This window comes from Lepisosteus oculatus, chromosome 6 (genome assembly GCF_040954835.1).
Source record: "Lepisosteus oculatus isolate fLepOcu1 chromosome 6, fLepOcu1.hap2, whole genome shotgun sequence".
Taxonomy (NCBI): domain Eukaryota; kingdom Metazoa; phylum Chordata; class Actinopteri; order Semionotiformes; family Lepisosteidae; genus Lepisosteus; species Lepisosteus oculatus.
Window position 1 is genome coordinate 58,964,894 of NC_090701.1, and position 16,572 is coordinate 58,981,465.

At 38.6% G+C, this 16,572-nt stretch overlaps 1 protein-coding gene across 2 annotated transcripts; it reads left to right on the plus strand.

Moving 5' to 3' along the window:
* Nucleotides 1–4,462: 4,462 nt before the first annotated feature.
* aqp4 (aquaporin 4) lies at nucleotides 4,463–15,255 on the plus strand. Of its 2 annotated transcripts, XM_006634039.3 has the most exons (5): nucleotides 4,471–4,636; nucleotides 7,986–8,400; nucleotides 9,126–9,290; nucleotides 11,668–11,748; nucleotides 13,060–15,255. In XM_006634039.3, exons 1-5 carry the CDS (start codon nucleotides 4,512–4,514, stop codon nucleotides 13,324–13,326), a joined length of 1,053 nt encoding a protein of 350 aa, XP_006634102.3. In that variant the 5' UTR covers nucleotides 4,471–4,511; the 3' UTR covers nucleotides 13,327–15,255. The 2 variants fall into 2 exon arrangements, with proteins under 2 accessions (XP_015209330.2, XP_006634102.3); XM_015353844.2 differs by lacking the exons at nucleotides 11,668–11,748; nucleotides 13,060–15,255 and adding an exon at nucleotides 9,413–10,133 and having other exon boundaries at nucleotides 4,463–4,636.
* The last annotated feature ends 1,317 nt before the right edge of the window (nucleotides 15,256–16,572 follow it).

The following is a 16,572-nucleotide window of genomic DNA, read 5'->3' on the forward strand; positions in this document are numbered from 1 at the left end:
TTGCACAGAGGTGTAGGGGAGTAGTGTTACAGTATACACTACTGTAAGAGAAATGCACAATATCCTCATCACTGTGGCTATATGATTATATCTTTATTCAGAGAATGTTGGAACTTGAAGCACATGCTGCCCCAAATGAGTTTGTCTATGTCGATGAGGCAGGATTCAATCTGTCTAGAAGGTGACAATGGGGAAGAAAAATCACAGGACAGAGAGCAATGGTGGAGGTCCCAGGCCAAAGGGGTGGAAACGTCACCCTTTGTGCTGCAATCAGTCACTAGGGGATTATCCATCGGCATGCAAGTCTTGGGCCTTACAATTCAACACATCTGCTGGCATCCCTTGATGCGCTGCATGACCGATTGCTCCAACTCAGGGGCCCAGACAACACTTACATGTATTTTGTCATCTGGGACAGTGTAAGCTTCCACCGTGCAGTGGTGAACATTCATTACAGTGATTTTTTTTCCAGATGGTTTTGTTCAATTTATTGCGCTCCTACATGCATTTCCCCTCTTGATCAGAGAATTTACTTTTTTGACACACTGTGTTTTATTGTTGCTTTGTGAGAGTTACACATACAGTATGACAGTCGTGTGTGCCATTCAGACCTGAAAGTTTGGTTTTGAGGGCTGTGTATCTAGTTTTTCAGCCTTTGTGTGTTTTTTCCCTGGGTGTGTTACATTTTGAAGATGTGGTATTTTGTATTGGCGACAGTGTCAATGATTTTGTGATATTGGTGAATAGTTCTGAGAACTACAGTACATGCAAGCAATTGAGAAAAACTGTAACAGGAAATCTTAAGAGAAATGAAGAATATTGTAGGATTGCTGGAGAAAGGCTCCAATGAAAGCGTAATGGAACAATAAAACATAATGGAGTAATTAACATAATAACTCTAAGTTAATTTTAGATTGTTGTAGTTTTCACACACTCTGAATTATCTAACTGAACATTTGTTTTGTGAGCGAGGAACTTTGGAAGCTCTAATTTCTGAAAACTAGAATAACACGTCACTCATTCCCCAACCATGCTGAAAAAAAGAAGAAAGAAAACACAACGTTTCGGCCGTGAAGCACACCTCACACCTGAAGAAGGCTCCATGGCCAAAACGTTGTGTTTTCCTTCTTCTTTGTTTCAGCATGGAATAAACCTACAGTATTACTTGTTCCTTTGCAGCCCACGTATGCTGACGCAGCTACCCACCTGAACTATTTAGTCAACCATGTCTGACAGTGATCAAAACAGCATGAGAGCACACCAACTTTGTAACTAGTTTGTCCAACTCAGGGTCGCAGGGGAGCCAGAGCCTGTCCCGGCAAGCAACGGATGCAAGGCAGGGTACACCCTGGAGGGGACGCCAGGCCACACCATGGTAGACCCAGACACATCCACAATCCCAGGGCCAGTTTTCCCAGAAGCCAGTTAACCTACCAGTATGATATTGGACTGTGGGAGGACACTGGTGCACCTGGAGGAAACCCTTGCAAACACAGAAAGAATATACAAACTCCACACAGATAGCAGCCTAGGAATTTAACCCAGGAGCTCAATACTGTGCACCTGCTGAGAGCACATCACGTAAGTATTCCCCTATTGTCCATTTTAGACAAGGTTGACCTCATACTGCCTGATTTTGTCATCCCAGTGACAATGTTTCCAGTAAGAGGACAAACAGTTATGGTCATGTGACAGCTGTTGTGCACACAGGCGAGCAGACAACTGTATAGGGCAGTCGTTTCCAAAACTGCTCCTGAGACACCCCTATCTCTACTGGATTTAGTTCTAGCTGTGTTCAGTATTATGGGCTAACTGATATAGAACATAACATCTCAAATTTTAATTTTATTAAAAATGGTATTAGGATCTGAAGGGGACACTCACTCCAAGGGTTTTCATATTTTATGCATCTCAGCTCTTCACACCTACGGGCAACACGAGACTGTGATGTACTGTCCCACCTCACTGCTGATGGAATTATTTCAGCATCACCACAAGGGTTCCAGTTTTTTCTCTATTTGACTTTCTCCGCCTCTAAACTCAGGCCGCTCTCATGGTCGTTTGTAATAAATAGAGAATCAGATAAGCTGGATGTCAGTCCTGTTTGGGATAGCTGTGACAACTCTGGGGCAAGCCTTCCTTCATAAACCTAGCACACCAGTACTATTTTTATTTAACCAAAACTGTAGGATTACACATGACCATCATGATGGCTCCTGTCACAGGTTTACTCATGCACCCAGCACCACATTTACTGTAGAGTGTCCTGTGATGAGGTTTTTTTTTAGGTAAATGTGAATAGGGTGTTTTAATAGTAAATTTGTTGCAGCTGTGCCTCTGAGGCTTCCACTACTCCTTCTGAGTGAGAATTCACTTTTTTTCTCTGCTGAGAAAGTTATTTTCAATTGTGAGGAATGTTCTTTTTTGGACTGATTCCAAAAAATCTATTTTATGAAGTTGACTGTCCACTCTTCAAAACTTAATTAGTCTGTTGTCCCCATTTAAATTTGTTTTATTTCTTGTATTTCATTGTTAATTGCTCAACATTGTTTGGAAAGGTATTTTAAAAATTCTTAAATCGAGAATCCAAAACAAGATAAATCCAGTTAGACAGCTCAGCCCGGTTCTTTGTGTCCAATACTAATGACTCTGTGAGTAAAGATGTACAAACCCCAGACGCCTGCACGTAATATTCTGCCTTTATCTGTATCTACATTTTTTTTAGTCAGATAAAATTTTTTTCAAGGATTTTTATCAAGATTGTTTGAACTCCGTATATACCTCCTTTCAATCCTAGAGATTTGAGTGGTTTAACCTACTTCTGTACAGTATGTCATAACGTTTTGACAAATAATAGCCTTAACTCTTCTCATGGTCACACTTTTTTTTTTTGAGATGTGGTGACAGAACACAGCACAATCTGTTATGTACTGCATGTTACCTTAGTAAATTATTGCAAATGCTTACTTGTACATTACTTCCAGAAAATTCAAACTCGACACTTTTCTTCTGGCCTTTATCTTAACGTCAACTCAAAATTCAGTCAGTACATCGAAAACCCTTCATGAAACTAAACCACTTGACCATTCCATACGATGTCATATCTACAGCGGCCCTGAACTGAAATATTAGAATCTTTTACAACAAAATACAAATAAAATATGTCAGAGAGCAAACCATAAAGGCCTTCTATGAACACAAGGAAACTTGACGAGTAAGAACAACAGGGCTATGCATTACTTCTGAAAATCTTAATCCTTCAAGAAACATTGCTCATACTAATTGTATTATTGGCTACATGGTTGTCTTTTCGAGTACTTATGCTGTATTTAATAATGAAGTTGCCTAAATAAATCGCTCTGTTGAACGGGAATTACTTGTGTGAAAAAGGCATTACCTCATTACTGCTATTATTATTATTATTATTATTATTATTATTATTATTATTATTATTATTATTATTATTAATAATAATAATAATAAATATTTTGGGCTTTGGGCTACCCATTATGTCAACATCTTTTTCAGTATGTACCTAGCTCCCTGTTAACTTCCAAGCTTTCTGACGGAACTATATATATAAAAAAAAACAGCTGTATTTAAGAGACGAATAAGCGACATCGAGACAGATCGGGTAAGAAGTGTAACTATTAAGAAGTGTGCTTTTACTGTATATATTATATATTTGTTTAAAATCGGTAAATAAAATGTATTTAGTAGTGCAAGCATGCTATTTTTGTTGAATTGGTCCTCACTGATTTTTTTTAAACTTTACTACAGTACATACAGTATTTATAATGACCATTTATCGTCTGATTTGAATATACATATTTATTTCTGTATACTTCTTGATTGCTTTGTGTAGAATTTTACAGATTATATTGACGTCTAGTTTTATGTTTATTTACAAACGTATGAAATCAATGTTTTCTCTGCCAATACTGTACATACAGTACCTACAGTCACTTGGCAGCTGTGCCTTGCAAACTAAGGCTGTATGGATGGTGCTTGTTTCTCCAGCGTGACTCGGTTCAGCTCGTCAGGATGTAACACTTGCATGAGTTTTTAGACATTGAATTAACTTCAGTATCTAAATATTATCAGGTATTCATTTGTAGTTCCGACTTTTTACATACAACGGTTTCTTACATGTAATGTTCGGCGTTTTAGGAAATCACACGAATTTATGTTACTAACAGCTTTATTTAAAACATTAACCTGTGCTATGCAGGAAGACGTAATTTCGATCATTTCACAGCCCAGATGTTTCCTCTAATTAAGACGTGGTCACTGACTTTACCTCCTAAACAAAAATAATATCGATACAAGACGTGGCCTTAAGTGTACAGTATGTAATCGACACGCGTTAATCTCTAGTACAGCGGGTTTTAAATCTCCTTTACGCATTTCTAAGATAGCATACTCAAAAGGGAGGGACTTACAAGTTTTGCAGACTCCTACAGGTTTAGCTGTTTGTTTGTATCCTTGGGGGGAGATGCAGGTCCCTTCGCATGCATAATAAAACTTCCCTTGTGCTCACAGAAGACGCAATGTGTGGTTCATCTTCAAACCACAGAGCCACCTCCTGCACAGCATTTAAAACACTGTCTAAACTTCAACCATCGACAGCCTGCCTGTAAGTAGAGGATTAAAAATAATTTTATAATGTCCATTATAATTTTCCCTCTGCTTTGTTATTTGTGTACGAATGGGTTAATCGCGTCTAAAATAATTTTTTATCTAGATTAGTGATAATGTCGTTGATAAATTAATGGTCTATCGTTAATGTACTTTAACATGCGATTATTTTGGCAACTGACAGTTAAATTATTCCACCATCACGGATAAAGGATATGAAAGGATCTTATGCGCAAGTAATTTTGGAAAAAAGCAAAGCACGTTGTTGTTCATGGTAAGTTCAGCGATATACATTACTGTATATTGAAGTTAGACTGTCAAAAACTGTTTTTACTCAAAAAGTATTGAACTCTTTTGTTTTAAGTAGTTTCGTACAAATGATTGGTACTGTACATAAAACGAATTGAAGTAAAAACACCTGTGCTACTTCGTGCTGTTGAGCTCTGGTGAAGAGTGGTTTGATTGATCGATTGGATATTCATAGTTAAATAGAGGAAGGTTATGTTGAATTCCGTGGAAGAAAAGACTACAAACTAATGAAATGAGCAATATACAGTGGTAATAAAGAAGTTAATTTCACATTTAACCCAGGAAGTCAATCAAGCAAAAGTTCTCATTTACAGCAACAATGTGATGAGCACCTACTGTATTTATAAAGCAGAACATTGTGAGAGAAGAGCTTTCTTCAGGCATGTAACTGTAACAATAATTACCAGTAGTCTTCAGTAGTTAAAAGTTATACATGAGATCTGAACCCACAGCCTGGGGCAAACACCAGAACACTAACTACTGCTCCCTTAAGACTAATCAAAATCTCTTGTCCATTTATTTTCTGGGCTGTTTTAGACTTGTCAGCCTTCTACAAGGATATGAGTTTCTTATAGAGTTTACCTCTCCTTTCAGCAAAGTGACATACTGTACAGTATAACAACATATAGATGCAAATATTTAAAATTATGTAGCACTGAAAATAGAGCAGAAACCACTGAAAAAGCATGCCATGTTTTTGCTTCCAGCTGCTTATTGCAGTTGCTGTGAAATACATTCACTTTATTGAACACATCTCATATAACTTGTGTTTTTATTGCATTTAGGCATACATATCTGTTCATTTACATGTAGCTACCATTATGTACAGTTTAAATATTGTACCACTTTCACTTTTTTACATATTCTGTTTAGTTTTTCTGATATCATTTAATAAAAACATATTTCAAAAGCTTAAGAGACTGTCCTTCTTCAGTCTCTCATTGCAGTTGATTCACTCCCAGTCCTTTGTAGTGGTTGCTGGCTCCAGTGTGATTTGGAATGGTGCGTGTGATGTGCCAAGTCACTGACATAGCACTGATTTACAGAATAAAAAGAGCATTAAACTGAGCATAAAAGGCGCCCCAGTTCCACTTCAGCCGCTGATATTGTGGAGGCAGGAGGCTGAGACTGGATGTAATGGTGCGAGTTACTGAATTATCACAGCAATGTTCTTCAGGGGTTATTAGTCGATGATCATATTCTGCAGAGGTTAAAATGGAAAGCTGATTCAGCAAGCAAGTTACTTGAGGTTAATCCATACCAAAGAGTAAAAAGAAAGAAGAAAGACTGCAACATTTCAGTTGTGCAGCCTTCTTCAGATACAGTAGGTATCACACTTTCCAAAGTGTGTATCATAGACTTCAAGGGTCCAAGTGGTTGTGTATCACTTTCTATATGTTAAGGGTATATTATTAAGGGTTATTATCGAAGAATCACCAGTTGTATGCCTCAATTTATCAGGTAAAATATTGTAGTCTCTCCCATGTTACCTAGGGAAAACTTTCTCATTAACTTTAACTTTTTAAATTAAAAAACTTTTTAAATTGAAATTAACTTTTGATTTAAAATTAAATTTGTATTAAAATTCTACTATGTACAGTTCCTATTGTATACATTGTATTACAAAAAAGACAATCAGGCATATGTTGTGTTTTTTTATATTTTGTCAAGAACCTTCTATCATGACTATCACTGACTATCCGTCAACATACTGACACATTTCTAAAAACATTATATTAAAATGAACTCCATCCAACTTTGATATCCCCAAAAAGGAGCTGCTTTAAGCTTTGTTAAGTTCAGGTCTTTCCCAGAGGGGGTTTTGACTTTTTCAGCTCCTCCAGGCTGAGTGTCTGCTCAAGTGCAAATGGCTGCTTGTGACCTTCAGTTTCACTCACGTCGTAAATCATCAGCTGGGGACTGTGATGGCTAATAAAATATTACTGTCCTTATGTTGCCTTACCCATTTTTTACCAAAATGTCCTGTGACTGTTCAGCTCTAACAAAGACATCAATACCAGAGGATGGAAATAGTCCTAAAGCAGAAAAAACTCCCATGTTTCAAAGATGGGAAGATGCGTTAAATATCCTGCTGGAGAGAATAGATAATAAGCTCACCCAGTGAGACTAAGCTTCACCCAGCCTTGGTCTTCTTGCATCCTCTTCCTGACAGGGCAACAACCATCCCATTTGCCTTTACCATTTTGATGGATACATAAGTTGAAAGTAGGATGTTCGTACTATGGACTTTTACAGTATAGTCATCACCAGAGTGGAGGTCAATAACCTATTGTCTTGAGTTCTTCAGCCAGTTTCTGACTTTCCACATGAAGGCATCTGTGTGCAGCTTCCTTTAACTCTGGGTGACAATCAGCATGATTTTCTGAAGTTTCTAGAAAACTCCAGAGAGTTTTTACAGCATTCTTTTAATATAACAACAGCCTATAATTTAATGGTATGAATATAGTTGGAGGCAAGTGAGTATACACACAGTATGCTACTGTACATGTATAACAGAAACATGGAACATGTGTCTCCAACAAGTGTTCTCATCCATTTTCCTCCTGTTGCCATGTTACAGGATATCTTCTGAAATAATATTTACCCCTCATTTTAATGCCTTAACTAACTCAGTTATTTTTATTTCTAATATTATAAACTGCTCTGAGTTACCATTGCCATTGGGCTGATAGATTCCCCATACCTGGCTCCTCCTGCCCCTGAGAGTCACAAGACAGAAAACAGCTTGTGCACTTGCAGCTTCACCGCTAGAGTACATCTATGTACAGTAGTATTAACGACATTATTTCAACTCATTTTTCATTATTGTTATATACTAATTTGTAACAGAGTTTAGAAAATAACCGTGACTAATGCATTATGCTTTTGCTCAATAAGAATGAAGGTACTTTAAAAAGATTTTCAAAATGTCATCTTTGTCAATGTACGTAAGTGTTTAAAATATCACAAAGCTCTGTGTGATTACACAAATGATCTACTCTGTACACAATTTCCTGTATGGTGATATTTTCCTTTAGGAGGTGCTCACCATTGTGTGGCCGTGAACACATCATGGCGGCATTCAAAGGAATTTGGACCCAGTCGTTCTGGAGAGCTGTTTCTGGGGAGTTCTTGGCGACACTGATTTTTGTCCTCCTCTGTCTTGGGTCCACGATAAACTGGAGCGCAAAAGAGAAGCAAATACCAGCAGATCTGGTGCTCATCTCCCTGTGTTTCGGACTCAGCATTGCAACCATGGTGCAATGCTTCGGACACATCAGCGGTGCGCACATTAATCCGGCTGTGACTGCTGCCATGGTCTGCACCAAGAAGCTCAGCCTAGCCAAGGCTGTCTTTTATGTGATAGCCCAGTGCCTTGGAGCCATTGTCGGGGCTGGAATCCTCTACCTTGTGACCCCTAGTGATGTTAGAGGCACCCTGGGTGTAACTGCGGTAAGTTTAAACAATTTCGCGGATGAGAGATCTTTATTTTCTTCAGCAGTGGGCTGTACGTGTGGGCCAGTGAAAGTGGGAAACAGTGGCAGGTTAGGAACACCAGGAAGCTCCTAAATGAGAGAAGGCCATTCATTAGAAAGCCAGTAGGTCACTGATCTGAGGATGTCATGCAGTTTCCTGAAAGAAGACAAGTCCATCAGCTTCACAAACACACACGGCTGGGAAGCATGTTCCAGATCCCCAGAAGAATAAAAGTGATGTTAGCTTCCAACTAAGTTTGCGTTTATTTCAGTGAGTAAAAAAGGCAGATGTGGGCTTGTCTGAGAATGATGTCCTGCACAACAAGAAGGGACCAAGGCTGTTTCAGAGACGGAAATCTGCCGTATCTGGTAGTGAGAGTGGGAGCAGGGAAACGTTGGAGTAAAAACATACAGTATTATCTCTTCCCCTTTTGGTATTTCAGTTGGCAAGACCCATTGTTTTAATAAATCTTTTGTCTTATCATTTGTCTATGACAAAGTCAGAACAAACTTAAAAGACTTTAGATATGTGTTTACATGCTCTTGTCTTTCATATGACACAGGGGGACAAAATAAACCAGTAAAAAGATTTTTTCTTTTGATTCAGCTGAAAAAAGCTATAAACTTAACAGTTTGCACTTAACTTATGTTCAGACTGGAAAGGGTTGTATCCTGTTCTCACTAGCTCTGTGTTTTTAACAGGTCAGTCCCAAGATCTCTGTTGGCCATGCACTGGTGGTTGAGCTGTTCATTACCTTTGAGCTGGTTTTCACTGTCTTTGCCACTTGCGATTCCAAACGCAGGGACCTCAAGGGCTCGGCAGCTTTGGCAATAGGCTTCGCCGTCACAATCGGACACCTTTTTGCTGTAAGTTTCAGGAAATTGATTTCAAGAATAGAATCTTTTTGTTTTGTTCTGTTACACTTTCCACTTTGTACTTCCATTCCACTTATTCCGCCCTTGCATCTCTTTTATTCTTGGCCCTACAGAAAGGCAGAAGGAAACGAAGGGAGCAGTTCAATGTGGCGCATATACAAATGGAATCATGGGGACCACATTCCCATGATCAGCAACAGTGGTCTTGGAACAACGTCTTGCAGAGTTGCTCCATGCCCTTCTGTGCTGCAGACCAAAAGTGATATACACCATGCTCAGAATGATGTAGCTCCCTCTGGTGTGTACTGTTGTTATGCCTGGGAACACATTCCCAATGGTGCCATTTGCATATGCACCTAAACTCACTGCCCCATGTTGCACAGTTGTCATGATACAGTTGCTAGATTGCCAAATGTGCTCACCTAGTAGTTTTCTAAGCAGGCCTGTAGGTTATTAGTCTTGTTTTTACATGCCAAGCATCTGTTCAAGATATAGTGAGCAGAAGCACTGCAAAGCTGTTGCTTTTGGCCAGATCCTGTGACAAAACTAACAAGGAGGGAGAATATGTAAACCTAAAACTACATGTGGTGGAAATATCTCTTATAATTTTGTTAAACATTAATTCAAGCCAGATGTAAAATTTAAAGTGAATTAAATGTCGTATTATATATGGAGTGAATAGCTGTTTGTGTAACACCAGAGAAATCTATAGAGGGGTAGTAAAGAAACATAAATTTGTTAAGGTAAACAAAGTAGAACAGGTGTCATTGTCAAAGAGTATAATTTAAGGATCATTACTTATCTCAATAAATTAATTTTTCAGTGGTGTACAAAGATTTTGTCTTTGTTGACTGAAATATGAGACTACTGAAGAGTCATTATTAAATAAGTAGTACTATATGTACAGTGTCTAGAAAGGTTTGCGACCTCCCAATATGAATATGGGAATTAGAGTTTCTTACTTTGACGCCTTTGTACAATCGAAACCAGACTTTTCTTAAACAAGAGTTTATATTTACCCCTTCGGTGTTTTTAAGATAGAATGGTGTATGAACTAGAAAAAGCTGAATAATTAAGAAGCAGTGTCAACAAGTCAACAAGGGCAGTAAATAGTTTCTGAACATATTTGTCAAAAAGTGTTGGCTTGTGTTTTTTTTACCATACAGTTTAATGGAAACGTATATTTCAACAATTACAATAGATTTCAGTGGACCTCAGAAAAACAGGGGTTGATGCTCATCAGTCTGGAAAGGATTACAAAACAATTTCTAAACATTTGGGACTCCTTCCACCCAGTGTCAGACAGTTGGAAAATATTCAAGACCACAGTGACTCTGCCGAGGACCAGTTATCCTGCCAAGATCAAGTCACAAAGAACCCCAGAGTAACACCTAAGGATCTGCAGGACACTATGTCTGTTGCTAATATCAGTGTTCACACCTAAACCATCTGGAAAACACTGAATAGGAATGATTTTAGTGGGAGAATCGTGGCAGGAAGAAACCATTGCTCTCTGAAAAGAACATTGTAGCTTGCCTTAAGTTTGCCAAAGAGCAACTGGATGTTCCACAGGACTGCTGGAAGAATATTCTTTGCAAGTTTAATTTTTGGACACAAAGAGAAATATTTTATACGGTGAAAACCAAACCAAAATCTTTATCTTTTAGGGATGCAAGGAGTCACAGAGCAGCCCAGTGAAGATTTGAGATTAGTTTATTCTGTGAGGAAAACAGCCATTTACAGGGAGCACTAGGAGAAGACACACACAAGGTGCATTTCCCACAGTGTCCCAAATTACAGCAGCGTTTATAGTAGAGTCCAGCTATGGTCACCCTAATTTATTACCATACTGTAAATGATGGTGTATGAGTGACCATTCCACTAATGGCCCAGTGGCTATTCCTGATGATATTGTCCCTGCCTTTCATCTATTCCTAGGATGTTATGTACAACCACAGGCTGTTTGAAAATTCACTCCAGCCAGGTCAGGAGTAATGACCCCAGTCAAGAGTCACATTTCCACAATCTTAACCCCATTGAAATGCTATTGCAAAACCTGAAGTGAGCTGTTCATGCAAGGAACCCTCAAACTTTACAGACTCTAAATAGTTCTGCGAAGAAGAATTGTCCAAAATTCACAAAAGCTGATACGAGAGATTAATGAACAGTTACAGGAAACATATACTGTAGCTGAAGTAAATTCTGCCCAAGGAGGTGCACCTAGTTACTGGCTCTAGGAATTCACATACTCTATTCAGATAATGCTATTTGATGTTGGATCATTTTGTTCATTATTATTCTTCATTCATTGTTCTGTAATAAACGAGCATTGATTAATCAATTTGGTTCTAATGGATATCGTTTTCAGATAAATTATACAGGAGCAAGTATGAACCCCGCCCGCTCGTTTGGGCCTGCTGTTATTACAGGACTGTGGGAAGACCACTGGGTAAGACTTTCCTAAATATATTATTGCAAATCATATGGCCACAGTGTGATCTTGTCTCTGTGTGTAAAGTACAATAGAATTCAGTTTGAAATGTCATGATAAAGCCGATACTAAAATACCAACCTGGTTCCAATATACAGGCACAGCAAAAGGCAGGGAAGCAGACACCACCACGCACACACTCACACCAGGGCCAGCTTTCCCAGAAGCCAGTTAACCCACCAGCACGTCTCTGGACTGTGGGAGGAAACCAGAGCACCTGGTCAAAAACCCACATAAACAAGGGGAGAACATATAAACCACGTGCAGTAAGCACCCCTGGTTCAGAACCCAGCACTGTGAGAAACAATGCTGACCACTGACCACTGCGCCAGCTAGTCAGGCTGTAGTATAGCTCTAATCTGAGTGTGATTGTGGTGTTCCAATAAGCAAAAATGTCAAAGAGCTCTTTTTATGTGACAGATGTTTCATTTTGTCAACTGTCATACTCATGTCTGTAGAAGACACTGTAGTATGGTGGTGTCCATTCCTGGTCCTGAGGGGCTGCAGTCCAGCAGGTATTGTGTGTTTAAGTCAAGGTTGTGTGGAACTGAGCAGTGAAGAGCTGAACTGCAGCTCCTGGACTGGGACTGGAACCCCTGCAGTAGACAATATTTTCTCAGTAAACTAGAAAGCAGTAACTTGTGAAGCTCTTTGAAAATGTGATGCTGAAGAAACCCTCATCCTTGCAGATAAGAAAAAAGAAAAGCTGTTATTATTTCCCTGTTGATCCCTTCCAACACACAGTGGTTTTATCTCTTGAAACTATTTTATCTCAAATACTCCACATCATTCCATATATTGAAATAGCCAAACTCTTTGATTGAGACTTCTCAGAAAAAGTTAACTGTTTGAAGATGGCTTAACAGTTTTCATCATATACTGTAACGTTTAAACTCAATTAACAATTTCACAATCCACACTGTATCAGTTCAGTTAGATCCTTAAGTGTTGCAAAATATTGCTTCTGATAATCATCAATTACATATTACAGAACTGGTTGCAGCAAAACTATATAATGGTGTAGAATGATTGCAGCATGCATAGCACAGGCCTACAAAAATAATGGATAACAACTGGGTTTATTTGAAACTTGAAGTTTAATTTAACGTAAGGTTATTTTTAAGCACCTTCGTAGCTAATGAGTTGCTTCAATAAAAAGATATTACTATAAGATGGTGAAGGTATGGTTTTTAAATAGTGGATTGTATCTCCGTAGTACCAGTTTGGCTGTATTTTCAGCAGGAGAATAACATGCTTTCTCTGCTGTAGGTGTACTGGGTCGGCCCAGTCTTGGGTGGCATCATTGCAGGTGCTCTGTACGAGTACCTGTACTGCCCAGACCCGGATATGAAGAAACGCTTGAAAGAGGCCTTCTCTAAGGGCTCTTACTCCTCTGGGAAATACAAGGAGGTAGAAGATTGCAGGAGCCAGGGGGAAATAGAAGACCTGGCGATTAAACCAGGTACCGTCCATGTCATCGATGTGGACAGGGATGAGAAGAAAGACCCCACCAGTGAGGTGCTGTCCTCTGTATGACTAGCAAGGAGCCCTGGAAAAGGAGACAAATCTCTAAAACTCTGTCAGTACTTTGTTTCCACCCTCAAAGAAACAGATCTCTTGTGAAAAGAAAAAAAAACCTTCCCTGCTATGAAAGGTAACACTGGCAAACTGTGGATGCATTGTATTAGCATTCTTAAGAGCCAACCACTGTGGCAGTTCATTTGCAATTAAAGGTTTTTGAATCACCTCCGGGAGGGTGGCAAATTGCTTTGGTCAATGTTCATTTCACTTCAGTCTCATTTCCAATATGATCTCTTAATACGACAATAAAACATTACTTATTTTAGGTTTGTTACGTTTCCATGTGCGAGATACCTGACTTTAACATTAATCTAAGACAATCGTAGCATATAGCCTTGTAGTGGATCTGTAGCTTTGCTTCAGATTTCAGAAACTCAGGGTTTTCTCCTTTCTTAGTGCTTATCTTGGCATAGTTGTTCTGTGTTGTAATGAGATGTTATATGCTGTACAGTCTATCACTAAATATTTCTTGGCTACCTAGTGGCACAATATTAAGCATTTTGCCGAATCTCCAGATGTAAAGTGCTAGGCAGGTACCTGTCAGCTGTAACACTGTTCAAAATGCAGCTCTTGAGATTAGCACTATTCCATGTTTAGTAACCCACTGAAATTGCTAAATGTAATGCAAACTTTTATCAGATGAATGGAATGAGAAAAAACATTCATAAATTATAATGAAGTTAGTGCTGCCTGTCAACATTAATTGAATCTAAGACCTTTTATAGTGCATAAGCACTTGCACTTTTCAAGCTGCTTTTTACAGAAAGTTTGTGATATTTTGTATTTTTTGTGTATTTTTGTGTATCTGTATACTTTACATTTCAGTTCATAAAACACATGCAGACTCCTTTAATGTCATTTCACAAATGTTTTGCTTAACCTTTGGTTAAATGGATTAATTTCCTAATCTTTTAACTGAATAATTCCTAGTACGCAGGACTGAAATGGGTTCCAGTGGTATTTCTTCATGCGTGCCCAAATACTCCTGTTGTAGTTTCAGAACAGCATCAGAATGTTTTTCATTTATTCAGCCAAGTCAACTAATACTAAAGCAATTGTCCCTCAATTTCTACAACCTATGTCTTAAAAAATCAAATATTGCTTTATTAAACAGTAAAATAGTTTAATATTTATCATTTTCAATAACCATAAGATTACAAGATAGAAAGTTAAATATGTATTATTTAAAGAGAAGATTAATTCTATTACAAAAGAGAACAACCCAGTCAAAGTCTAGATGAGACGATTATTCACAGATTTTGTCATCTGGCTCTTTTTACTATCAATAGATCAGCAGACGGTGATGTCACAGTTAATCACTTCAGTTAATCACTCATTTTAGAGAAAAACAATCTTAGACGAATTTTGAAACTCACCCATTTGACCCTCAACCCATAGGGAGACTTAAAAAAAACTGATTTTTTGCATATTTTCTATGGCTCAAAGTGGGGCTTTTAAGATAGTGGAACCTATTAAAACCTGTTAAAGTGTGTATTTTCATTTTGGTATCATTCTTGGTATCTGTGGATTTTTATAAAAAAGTGATGTAAAACAAACATAAATACTTTCAAAATCTGTAGAACAATGATTGTCCATGTGGTCCCAGTGAGGCAGCCTTATTAATCCCTGCAGGAAATAGTATATTTTTCATACAGACCACACAGCTCTTTCAAGTTAATACAATTTATGGAAAAAATAATGAAATTGTTATTTTCTTTATTCTTTTAGGAATTAAAAGAAGTAATATACACTGTATATTGTTCTCTGTCATGTCAGTGTACATATGTATTGTCATCATTTTATGTCTGTTTTATATCCATTTTATCCTGTCATTGGAACTCCATGTATGGCAGTTGTGACACTAATAAACAGTGATAGAACTCGTGTGTTGTTGTACGTTTGCAATGGTTGCAGCTCATGAAAGCAGACAGCGGTCTGAGGTTCGAGTACAGAACCCATGTGCAGGTCGAGACGAGCAGCCTACTGTAGCAAGCTGTGGGAAACAGGCAAACAGAGTCAGAGTCAGGGTCCAAGGACAGAGCAGGCTTGTAGCCAGGCAGCAGAAGGATTTAGCGACAACATAAACACAGTCCAGGGAAGCACCACAAGGACGTAATGGGGCTCACAGCCATGGAATAACAGTACAAAGCACCCAGGGCAAATCCAGGAGATCCAGAGTTTTTAAACAGAGGTTCAGGGAGGAGGTAAGACTTTAGCTTCTCCCGTATACACACTCTTAAATTCTTGCTTTCTGAGTGACCTTTTGCACATTTTTCTCGCACTCAGCATTCGCTCTTCCCAGAGACAGACCTCACTTCCCAATTCTACATCTCTGAATTTTATCCTTTATCATCCCTGCGCCTCCCACAGGCTCAGGGCTAGGCTCCCAGCCCACCATATCTCAGACTTTCCTAGCACAGCCAGATGATACCTCATTTCAGCTTGTTATCTGTAGCTTTGGTATTGCTATGACACACATACAGTGTAAACACCCAGACCTATTCAGCCAAAGCTGGCCAGTCGCTGTTTTCTTCTGTTGAAGGCATTTAAGAGCATTTGAGCAAATTGCAGGGGTAGAGAACTCTGGTCCTGGAGTTTATTTCTCATTTTCATTCCATCTCAGCTTAATAACTTCATTGAACTGACTACTGCAGGTGGATAAAAAGTCACAACAGCTTTGTTTTCCAAGGTTTAATCAGGTGCTAACAGAAATCCCTCTAGACCTTGCAGGAACTCTGTACATTCCTGTAAGAAACATATAAGATAATGCTATTATCTTAATCATTCAAGCGTCCCATCATGTCTTGAAAGAAGACAGTGTGCCATCTTTAACATCATGGATGGTATGAAACATTTTGCCATTTGCACAAAAACCATGCTGTAAAAAAGTGCCTGCTTGCATTCTCTCATTCATGTTTCACTGTTGTTTCAGAAAAGGTTCACTGAGTTGACTTGAATAGGAGAGAAGGCTGTGTGGATTTGCATTGTCCTGCTGTAAAATGAACACTTCAGTACAATCTGTTAGATAAAGGACCTTTGTTTATGTATCACCGATCAGTTAGGTTATTCTCATCCTGCACTGAAGGCGTTGTATTAAAAAACACCTCCACTGCCCTGCCAACCTACTGTTGTACCCTTGAGCAAAGAACTTAAATCATATTTCTCCAGTGAAATATCCTGCTGTATAAATGGGTATCCTTC